This window comes from Anser anser (assembly GCF_964211835.1).
Source record: "Anser anser genome assembly, chromosome: 1".
NCBI classification, from domain to species: Eukaryota; Metazoa; Chordata; class Aves; order Anseriformes; family Anatidae; genus Anser; species Anser anser.
Window position 1 is genome coordinate 38674433 of NC_139720.1, and position 12011 is coordinate 38686443.

The window sequence follows — 12011 nt, forward strand, 5'->3', positions numbered from 1 at the left end:
TGACACAGTCATGACAGTCCTGCTGCATACAAAATGCCTGCCACCTGTGACCTGTTTTTTAAAACTAGAACTGATATCTCGTACTTTCTTACAATCCTGTGTTTCTGCCAAATCCATTGAATGAGCAAATCAAACCTACAAGGAACCTCCTGGGCTATCTGAGTGATCTTCTGGCCCTTTAATGTACTATTTAGCAAACAAGTAAGTTCAAATAGGGTGCCAACTGATTAACTGGTTAATAGGCAGCTGATGTGTACAACATAACAGAGGGAACAAATAAATATGTATATTTTGTGGAATTAAAAAGGATTTTTTCTGTAAGGATTTGTATTTGTATTGTCTCTCCTCTGCTATGTAACTCTTTCCACCATAAGATGCATGGGTGGTCATCACCATTTATTAGGTTTTTAAATGTAATGAAGTCCACTACAGCAAATGAAGTTTTATAGCAAACTCTTAAAATCTCATAATAATGAGTAAGGGCCTGCAAAGTATTGCTGGAGCTCCAGTGATCTCTATACTATAAACCACTAATTATTTCACCTTTGTATTTGAGAAATGATTCTGCAGACCCTCTAAAACCTATATGGAGTCTTATCACAGATCATTAATCCAAATAAGATATTTTGAAGACATGATAAGTAATACTTTGAGATATTCACACCTTCGCTATCACAAGCAACTATTTTTAACAGGTGTCATATGCCTGATAACATGTAGAAATTCTGTTTGTATACAGTATGTTTCTAAAAGGTCATCAAAAAAGGATAGATGTTTGAAGTGTGTAAAACGGTATTGCACATTTGCAATGAATGGTTTAATTTTATCACTTCTTGTGCTTTTTTAGATCCTTCAAGATGGACGTCCTTATCATCATTGACAAACAAGGACAAAGGAGGTCCTTTGGTTTTACAAACATATATGGAAGACAAGAATTTGGGAGGTCTCATCTGCAAAAATAATTTTCAGAAATTCCTCTAGATGTGCAGCTCCACTGGTGATCACTACTAATGGTGTATTTTGCATTCATGTTCTCTTGATGTGTTTTGGACACATATAAATTGCAAAGGGACAAAAATAATGTCATGCTGTGTAACTAGAAAGGTTTTTGCTGTTACCATCAATGGGTGTTTAACAAGACAATGCAGTGCAGCAGATGGTAGGAATCTATCAAATACAAGTTATATCATTTCTTGGTCCTTCCTGCTCCTCTTATTTTCTCCTGATTTTCTTTTGGTTTTCCAGTCTTCTACATTGGAAGATTTCTGTAAGAAAGTAATTCATATTGCGTGTTAGTGAAGATTCAAGCAAACACATCAGTATCTGTAACAAAAATACATTATGCCAATACTCAACGAAATGCCATAATAACAAGGCTAAAACATGGTATGAACAACATGAAAGAATCTTCTCGTTGAAAAGAAGTGAATAATTAAAATGTTGGGAAGAGGGCGATATTAAAGAAGCTGCTGTCAGATTTTCTCAGACAAGAATGGATTGGGTTTTGCTTTATTTTTCTACTTACTGTCACTAGCTGCTAGAATTCCTGTCTTAAACAAATGAACAAATTAACCTAAAATGTCCTCTGACCTTAGGAGGAACATGTGGAGAGCTGCTGTGATATCTTACAGTCTCTTTTGTGAGAGAAACGTCAATAATTGAAAGTTAATCTACTGTGAGAGATACCACCATCCTTAGCATCACTCACTGTGGGTTGTGGAAATACACTTTAAAGCAGGCTGTTTTATCTCTGGAAGTCACATGGTAGGATACTTCAGAGGATTACAAATGAATTTGTCTGCAGCATAAAGCTGGCTGCCTCGACAGCTTCATTCTCAGAGTCCTGTAAGACCGTATTCAGGAACACTTTGCATTGCAACTTCCTTGTAATGAAATAAATAAACAACATTTTTTGCATGGTGGTGCTGGGTTTGTTATTAGGAATATTGTTATTACGGTGATTGCTATTGGCTTCAACAATCCTTTTATTGCCGAAAGGTGCACACACACCAAAGCAAACCGATGGCACGGCAGGGGAGCTGTCAGACGGAGAGGGGATGGACGAAGCACCACGAGTAAGGTGTCCAGGAGCTGGACTCAAAGGCCAATACCTGGGACAACTTTCTCTTGACTTAAAATAGGTAACTGCATAGCTGGGCATAACCAGTCTTTTTTACCTGGGGGATCCTGCAGAACTCTATCATCTTTTTTTTCTTTTTAATTAAAAAAAATACATTAACAGAATTTAGTATCATAGTAGATATTGAAGAGTATTGATTGTTGTTTGTCTGTGCTTTATAATGTAAATTAATGTCTCCATCTCTCCTTGTTCCCTGCACAGAAACATACTAATAATACATAACACTGGATAATATGCTTAAGAGTATAACTGAACTGCTATTCCTCCCATTTAATGGTTACGAGGGCAACTTCGCTTATTCTTTGAAGAAATTCTCTCTGTGGATGTATTTCGATTGTGGTATATGAAAAATTATTTGTGAGAATAGAGAATAGGGATCTGGATTAGTGCACGACCTGAAGAGAAACGCACTGTGCATTCATGACTGATGTGAAGCTGAGGTGCAATACATTGCCTTTGTTAGAGGTGTGATTAAACAACTCTGCTGCAACTGATGGAAGAAACTATACCCTTCATTACCTGCAAATGTAGAGACATGTTACTACTGAATACATCCGGGACCGTAAGGGCAAGGGAATTTCTTAAGCTGCATCATGGGCAGAGAGGTTTGTGAAAGTGTCTGATTGTATGAGTGAAAAAGGGAAAAATGAGGCAGAAGACATTCAAAGAATGATCTGGAGACTAAGGACAGAGAGAAAAGTGTCTGCAGCAAACAGTGTTTAGAAAAAGCAAGTTATTTTGCTTTAGATGTTTTCTGAAAAGGATTTGGAACCACAAACTATTCATTGCTGCTGCACTTGGGAGAAGAGCGTTATTGGTATTTGTGTATAAAAAAGGATTGCATTAGGATGGCTGACTACCACCCATTTCTCTTTGTAAAGGGAAAAACTGACAAGAGTTCTTTTTCTTATTTACCTGATTCTAGTTCAAAAAAAAAATAAAGAAAAGAAACAAACAAAAAACACACAAAAAAACTAACAAAACTTACTGCTGTTAAAAGAAGTCACTTGATAAACACATGAAAAGGATAAAACCGAGGACTTAGTGACCCAGACAGTCCTGCATTAAAGCCAGTTCTGGTTTTCCTCCCTAGCACACTTCAATGCTAACCATTTCTATCAGAGCTTTGATTGTTTTGCAGATGTTGATTAAGGGGAAAAAAAAAAAAAAAAAAGAGTATAAGAAGAGAAAGTAGCACCCGGGAAAAAAGAATAGGGAATTGAATAGTGAGTTAATAAGCCGACATAGACAAACACAACCAGCCTTCCCTTTTCTATTTCCACCTGAGCTGCAACCAATCCTCTTCTCTGCTTTCTGCAACTTTTCGTTTAAAAATGCCTAAATACCCTTAGAAGCTTTTGCAAAACACCCACTATGCTGTTTGTTTACCTTGGTTCAGAATCGAAAGTCTCATTGCTCCCCCGGACATGAGGTTCAGTCCGTGAGCCAGGAGCGGATGGACTAAGCCCCAGGCTGGCTGGAAAGGGGGGGAAGCTTGTTGGGTTGCTGCCCAGCCAGATGACACATGGGTATGGCACGCTGCTAGTTGGGGGATTTATTCTTCACACTCCTCTGGGTAAATCCTTGCTTTGACTATTTTAGTGAGGTGGGGGAAAGCTTTTCCTGCCATGGTGAGTGTGGGTACATCCCAACTCAACGTACGTAAATATTCATGGAGACAAGAGTCTTGGGAACGGCTGGCACTTCGGAGGCCACTTTGCTTCGGTCTTTTAGAGGCATAGCAGAGTAATCCTTCTCTTTTTTAGTACTGAAACTGTTCTTGTTTCCATACCACATCAGCTTTTTTACCATCTATGGGACTGAAGAAAGGATTTCAGAAAAGCCTCTCTGATCTGCTGCACCAAGCTCACAAAGCATTGCTACCATGGGCAAGTCACCTCGGGAGACAGGGAGAAAAGGCCACTGGGAGTCATTCCTATGCCTACTGGAGTGGTGCCCATACAAACTAGAAAATGCTGGACAGAAGAAGAATAAAACAGCATTTCTGTCATGTAGGGAAATGATTGGTAAATGCAAAAACTTTCCTATAAGACCGGTTTTACTCCTTAGAACATGGCAATAACTGGCAGCCTTTGTTCAAGTCAGTTTCTGAATCTCTGTGTCACTGAGCAAAAATAATGAAAAAATCTGTCCAGTAAAGCTACATTTTGATTTTTTATAGAAATTTTGGTCTGGAAAAAATAAAGACTTCTGAAACATTTGTTTTCTAAATGTTATAATAGGGCCACATGTTATGGGGAAGGAGGAAGAAGTCTCAGGAATTTCAGTTTAGAGATGGATAAATCAAAGCACAGTGAGGGTGTCCTGATCCAAAACAGAACTGTGAATAAAACACACAATTCCTGAATCCTTACCCTATGTTTTTCACTGTTACTAGCTGGAATATTTGGTGGACATATTTTTGGAATCTCCTCAGGTAAAAGGATTCTTGGGTTTTACAAATAGATTTATAAGGATTACAAAGTTTGGCTTTCAGGGTGTTAAGTTTCAGGTGAAAATGCATTTCATATATTTATTTTCTGATTTCTGAGTTCAGTTTTGGCATCTCTGCCATTTTCCAGCTAGGGATGAACATGGTGTACTATTTTTAATTGCACTCAGGATCTGTCCCTGGCTTGCTTCTAAAGATAACCGAGACCACATGTCAGTCCTTACATAAGTTGGTAGGGCCATTTCAGTCTTTTGTTTCTTCCGTTTAGTATTGAATTGCATTTATAAGCACCTTCAAAAAAACTAGAAGAATTACTTATTTTATAGGCAGCAGCAGAATCCGACTAGTTCAGCAACTTGTTTGCAGAATCAGTCCTATGGCCAAAGTGGACAATTTTGAACTAGCGTGCTCAAAGGGGAAGTTAATCCTTGTTACTTAATAGTTGCTTTGTAGCCTTGAAAATAAGAACTGATATTCTTTATTCATTTGTATTTTCCCTAATTAGGGTGGGTTCTGTGTAGTCATATAGTGGTATCTTTTTTTGAACACAGCTATGTATTTGCCATTCTTGTTATACTGTGTCAGTGAGTGAGTTCTGCAGGTTGCGTACAGATACATGCCGTGTACTTATAATTAAGGAATAAAAGTCTTTAATGAACATTCACTTTTTAGACACCATTTGAAGCTCTTATTTCTCACGCTGATTTATTATGTTGACAAGTCTAACAGAGGAGAGGACTATGAAGTGGTTTGAGGTTTTGATTCTGCAACAGATTGGTTATGTGATTTGAGCAAAACATTTGAGTCATTCCAAGACAAATGCAAAAGAAGCAATATATGTGATATAGACAGCCTTTGGTGAGGCTTTTGAAATTCCCTCCTATGATGTCATTAAAAAGTGAGGGAAACACTGGCTTGCATGAACTACTGCAAGACAGTACACGACTGATATAAAAACCATGCTCAAAACACAGTTTTGAATGGCCAGTTGTTAAAGCACGTCATCTCAGAGGATCACACTGGTTCTGACAATAGGCAATACTTCAACCAATGACTTGGCTGATGGAACAACGAGTGCACTTACTAAATTTGCAAGATATGAAGGTATGAAGGGCCAGAATCTTTTTTTTTTTTTTTTAGAATGGGATTAGAATTCAGTAAGAATCAACATACATAGAAATAAGTTCACAAGTCATACACAAGTTGGGAGGAAGACTGGTTAAGCAACATTCTGCTGTCAAAAGAAAGAAAGAAAGCCTTTTGCTGGGATATATGAGCAGGCATGTAATATGTGGAAGCCAGTACTGAAAAGACCTCAGCTGGAGTGCTGTCCTCAGACTTCAGCACAGCTCTTTTACAAAGTCAAGGACCAATGGGAAGAATTCCAGAAAGAATAATAAAAACAACTGGAGATCTAAAAAACATGACCCATGAGGAAAGATTAAAGTAACTCTTTAGTCTTTGAGAAAATGGAGGGGATAGATGATGCTGTCAAATACAGTAAACGTTGTTTCCTGTAACCACTGAGATAAGCTCATTACCTCTCATCCTACACTGCAGCAAAGGAGATTATGTTGGACTTTAGGAAGTATTTCTGGCTTGAGGATAGTTGGCACTGGAATGCACTGCACAGGGAGGCTGTGCTGCAATCTCCACACTGGAAGTTTGGAGAAAGAGTAAACATTAGTCTTGTCTATTTGTCTTTTTCTTTTTCTTTCTTTCTTTCTTTCTTTCTTTCTTTCTTTCTTTCTTTCTTTCTTTCTTTCTTTTTTTTTTCATGTATAAATTTGAATAAAAATACAGCCCTCACTGGTTTTATGTTATACCAATAAGACTCACATAAGTTGGGTGGTTACTTATGCCAGTGGACTTGCTTTCCAAATGCATAAATAAAATGAAGAAATATACTTGACTGGGAAATTCTTGTCTGTGCCGTGGTTCCTCAAGCTCTATAACTGGTACAATTGAACTAGTAGAAGTTAAAAAAAAGAGTCTTTAGAATAGAGAAAAGTTACAACATCTGAACCTTTTTGGTGCATAGCCAAACATTTGTTGTTTCTTTATACCATGCTATGGGGTTGCAACATATGTGGGACTTCTATGAGTATATTCATCCTTTGGTTTGCTTGAGTTTATTGTTTTATAACATCTTCTTTGAGATGGAAGAAATAATTACAGGCTATTCAATATTAAAAACCAATAAAAGAAACCAGCAAAAAATACCATAGGCAAGTAAAAACAAGATTTCAAAGTTCATCTGTTTTAATTACCTGTGAAATTTCTGAGACATCCTTCCATACCAGACACTCAAACATCTGTTAAGAGAAGAACCATCTCCCTTCTTTTTGCCTCCCAACCTTTAGGAGAAAAGATTTGATTAGCTGGCATTTGTGTTTGTGCATATATGCAACAAATTTTAAATCTATTCAAATCAGACCAAAAAAAACCTGCTGTTCTTGGTTTCTTTAAAGTCCTGCAGGAATTCTTGCTTTCAGCAGAGAAGACTGTGATGTCCTGGGCCTGGCTTCTGTGAAACACCTTTGTCTCTTCTGCTTTTTCTTCCCTGAAATCGATTTCTTAAGGTCCAGTGGGTTGTAACCACTAGTGAAATACACAAATACATATGAAGACACTGTCAAACTGATGGTTTAAATGCAGTAGAAGACTTGGACAGACAAAGGTGCCATAGTTAGGGGGACTCCGAGCAGTGAGGGAACTATTTGCAATGATGTTTGCCACATTTTGCTCAAGGGTGACTGGACAGAAACTACACTGATGAGACCATCACTCATTAGTATGTAGATTGTTGTGGCCAAGTCTCACACTGCCAAGATATCTATCTGGCTTTCTACCTAGCTGGAGAATGGGGATTTCTGATTTGGGGCATTTAACCACACTGAGGAGTCCATAAGGGACACATGAATTGATTTAACAAGCCGAATGAATAGATACGATGGAAGCAGCAAATACTAGTGGCCTTTATAAAAAACAGAGTTTCAGCAAAGTCCATCCTCCAGATAATACATATTGTGTGGTTTTGTTCAATGGTCCTGTCAGACTGCATCTATTTAATCAGAGACACCATCCATGGCATATGCTATCCCACCAAAACTGCGAACTACATACCCATCGCTTTCTGCTGGCAGGAGTGACTCTGCTCGTTTAGAACAAGAGAGATGTGTGCTTGTGTTTCTAATATGACTTCCAGTTTTTCTGATTGCCAGTGCCCTAAGGGCACTAATGGGGCTTAATTGCCCTTGTCAGCCTCAGCTGGGGCCCCCAGCCAGGCAAGTTCTTCCCATAGTGGGAAGGGGCTCCAGGGCTCCATTTAAATTCCCAGGCCACCAGGACTTGTTTGTGCCTTGTCTTGGGTGAGCTTCTCTTGGTTGTTACCTCCTTGGATGAACTTCATACCTGTGCTATAGGTGCCTTTGTCTCTAGTCCTGTCTCTTGCTCTTATTGACAAGATTTCTTAGATGAATCCTGGACCTGATTTGATATCTCACCTTTCATGGTCACAAAGCCTGTTGCTGTCACCAGCTCTGGACTGTGCCCTCACTGGTGGGGTTGCCTGTGGCTCCCAGCTCGTGATGCCTGGAGGAATAACCCCACTCTGACACTGAAGTACACCTCGGGAAACAGCCAAGGGTTGAATAAAAGCACTCTTTAAAATAAATATTTACTCGCCCTTTTTATGTCTCTGAATTTAATCCAAATTATTTTGACTTTTGGATTTTAACCATGTAAATTATATTTTCTGTAGATCATTGCTGTCTGACTTCTTAGAGTATTATATACAGCAAAATACAGGAATATTCAGACAAAATAAATCTGTTGGTGATTAATTTTAGCACAGTCAAATGTCTTTGAAACTGTATTCCTTTTATTTCTTGAAATGCAAGATGTCTAATCTGGTTAAGACAGCAGATTGTCATGCCAAGTACAGTCATGTACAGGATTAAGAACTATAGGATTACAGATCCTAATTATAGACTCTTGTCAGTTTACTATGCCTTAATACATTGTTTTCAACCTCTGATTCCACTTGTCATGTCTTCTTTGCAATCATGTTTTTAATGAGCTTCCTGACACATCTTCTAATTTGGCAAACCCATATTCTGATAGCACTGCACGGGTTCTATTGCATAGCAATACTAGGGAATTAAATAATTTTAAAGGTCAAAGCTCTTCAAACTGAACACTTCCGTTCTATGAGGCTTCTTGCAACAAACTTCAAGTTACACTGCTATTTGAATACTCTACTTTTTGCACCACTTAGTTCCAATTACTTCCAGAAAAGCTATGGATGACAATTCTCTGCAGCCATTTTTGCTGTCTGATCCCAACTGTAGTCTATGTAGATTCACAGGCTGAAAAAAGTTGAGAATATATTACCATTTATAGGTAATATATTTACTTTATGATGAATGGCATTGATGTTTGTCTTTTGATGTCCTCTTTGTCATATTATTTTGCCCTTGATGAAGCTCTTGCTTGGCAGATGCTATGGTTAATGTGTCACGGAGGACATTATTTGTCTGTGGCAATGTCCTGCAGGACTGGTCAAATGGGATTCTTTCACATTCAGTGGAAAGCTGTCAAGATAATTAACATTTCAATTATTGACTGGAACGTGTCCTAGATTCCTTAACTGATGAATGGGACAAGATCTTATTTACATCATTATTTTTTTTTTTGCTAAAGTTCCTCACCAAACTGCAGGGTGCAGCCAATGCGGCTGTCATTGGAAGCACGCTTCTTGGCGATCGCACTGGACCGGTGGTAAAATGGAGCCCTGGTTATGGCAGCCTTCCAACATTTTGCCTACTGCTTCTAAAGACATATAAAACACAAAACAATGCAGACCAGGACTTCAAAGGTTAAAAAAAAAAAAGTGAAGAGTGCATGTTAACCTCTGAAAAGATGGAAAATTGCTTGATCTATTGTGGTTGTATCAAGGTGGCCCTAACGAAGGCTAAGGACATAGGTAAACCAAGATTAGAAGTAGTAATCTCTCTTTATCGGACAAACTACTAGAGTTGGAAAAACAAATCTTTTTAGCATGTGAGCTCTGTTTTAGCTGTATACGTGACCTTATTTCACAAGTCTTGTGCATACAAGGTACAGTTCAATCTTCATTACATGCATTAGACGGGCTCTGGACCCAATTTGGGGCAGTGCATGCCCCATGAATGAAAAACCACTGCATAATGATGTGGTACTCATTTCATTTTCTCGTTTTTAATTGCGTAACGAAGTGTCTTTGTTACTGTATATAACTAACCCCAGGATTATCAATTTCCTTGTGTTTTTCATGGTAACAGACTTTAAAAGCCCTGTCCTTGTGTGCCCTCGAACAAAAGTGGTGCTGCAACCCTCTCTTCCAGACCATGCGCAGAGGCACAAAGTGTCGATGGATCTCTCCTGAAGTTATGAGTCTGTCTGCAGTCTGTCTGTCCACACTCTGTCTTCTCAAGAAGCACACCACCTGAAACCAGTTGTTCAAACGCCAGCCTCCGCCACCCGCCATGGCTGGCCTAAAACGACCAGCCAACGTCACTTTGTGGCCTGTGCGTTTCCCATGGGTGACTGGCCCATGGCTCTGGCGCTGCCACTGACCAACCCAACTTGTCCTACCATGCCACACCACCTCCTTCCCTCAGCCATGGGCCTGGCCTTGCCTTGTAGCTTGGCTACGAGGGGTGAGAAGATGGGGGAGTTTAGGTTATAAATGAGGAGACATTTCTTCTCAGAAAGAGCAGTCAGGCATTGGAACGGGTTGCCCAGGGAAGTGGTGGAGTCACCTTCCCTGGGGGTGCTCAAGGAAAGGTTGGACGTGGAGCTTAGGAACATGGGTTAGTGGGTGACATTGGTGGTAGGACGATGGTTGGACCAGATGATCTTGGAGGGCTTTTCCAACCTTTATGATTCTACGGAGGTCACCTCCGAGCGCTTCCCAGCGGGCTGCCGCCGACAGGAGCCCGCTCAGCCCGCCACAGCCTCCCCCACACCACCACCCCCCCATGGCGGCGGTGCCCCCCACCCTCTCCCCTCTCTCCCCACACTCCCGCCCCGGCCGCCATGCGGGCGGGGCGGCGGCGGTTCGCATGCGCGGCGGCGGCCCAGCGAACCGCCCCCCGGCCGGCTGCGGGGACGCGGGGCGGCGGCGGCCGCTGGGGCTGGCTCGGCGCAGGTACGCGGCGGCGGCGGCGGCTCCGGTGCCGGTCCCGGTGCCGCCTGCGGGTCTCGGGGGCTTCGTTGAACCGTCGGCGCCCTTGGGGCGGTGGGAGGGGGGGGGGGAACCGCGGCGTGGGGCGCCGAGCGCCGCCGTGCTGCCCCGGTCCCCTTGCGAGGCAGGTGGGAGGTGAGGCGGCCCGGGAGCGTGTGGCGGCCCGGGAGCGTGTGCCGGCCGCTCGGGGCGAAACGCGGGGCGAGACCCGCGGCTGCAGCGGTTTTTCGGCGGCGTTTGTGTTACGGCTCGGCTCGGCGCGGGGCGGGTTAAAGCCGGGCCTGCCGCGGTTCTGCCTCGCCTGGTTAATGTTACCTGGTGGGGAAGGAGGATAAATAATTCACCCTCCGCGGGCCCCTTTTGAATAAATAACAAGCGCCGGCAGCTGGCGGGTCCCGTTGCAGCCGGGGGGGAGGCAGCCCCCAGATCCGCCACCGGCACGGGGTGAACCCTCGCCCGGATGCCAGGTCAACCGCTCCCTCGCTGTCCCCCATCAGCTTACAGCTTTTCCCGGAAAATTTCCATGTATTCTGATTGTTTTTTTTTAAATCCCTGTTCTAACATGGCATTTAAAATACTACTATAAATCGACCAGAAGTTGTATCAGGCTCTTTAATAGTATCCTAGCCATTTCTTCAGACGTAACATTCCTTTAAACTTACCTGCACGCGCGTTTAGGAAGCTTCGCGCACCGTGAAAACTGCGGTCGCTTTTACTTAAGCTCGCTAATGAAATATTTTCAGTGTTAGCTGAAAATGAGAGGGTCTTCAGGCCAAGTCTCAGCAGGAATTACGCTGCCGCCGCGCTCGGAGTGAGCAGGCGCCAGCCCGAGGAGGCACCGTGAAGTTCTTCCCAAGGTAAGGCAGAACAGTGCTCCCTGCCTTAAGGACAGTGCCTGCAAAGAGGACAGTATCTGCAGCTGAATTCCTTGGTTTGGATACTTTGTGAGCTGGACAGCATTCCTTGAACGTTTGCTCACAATAAATCTTGAGGTATTCCACCTCTCAAAGCACCAATTTTTCCCTCGAATAAGAGGTGTGCTGTCTAGCAGACTCTAAGCCGTGTTTATTTATAGGTTTCACAAGCACTTTGTAAATATAGATCTTTGAATTGTGTGCTGCTCGTTTCTTCCTGTATGAGGTGCAGCTTGCTGTCTGCACCTGGTTTTTTTTTTCTAATTGAAGATATCC

General features: G+C 41.9%; 1 protein-coding gene across 4 annotated transcripts in view; it reads left to right on the forward strand.

Moving 5' to 3' along the window:
- Positions 1 to 10634: 10634 nt before the first annotated feature.
- RAB3IP (RAB3A interacting protein) overlaps positions 10635 to 12011 on the forward strand; it is a 29838-nt gene continuing 28461 nt past the window's right edge. For 2 of the 4 annotated variants that reach the window (XM_083824789.1, XM_083824790.1), the window contains exon 1: positions 10635 to 10785. In XM_083824789.1, coding sequence (XP_083680915.1) covers positions 10700 to 10785 — 86 coding nt within the window. In that variant the 5' untranslated portion in view covers positions 10635 to 10699. Of the gene's footprint in view, positions 10786 to 11013; positions 11679 to 12011 lie in introns of those variants that run through there. The other 2 variants (XM_083824792.1, XM_083824791.1) reach the window with 2 other exon arrangements.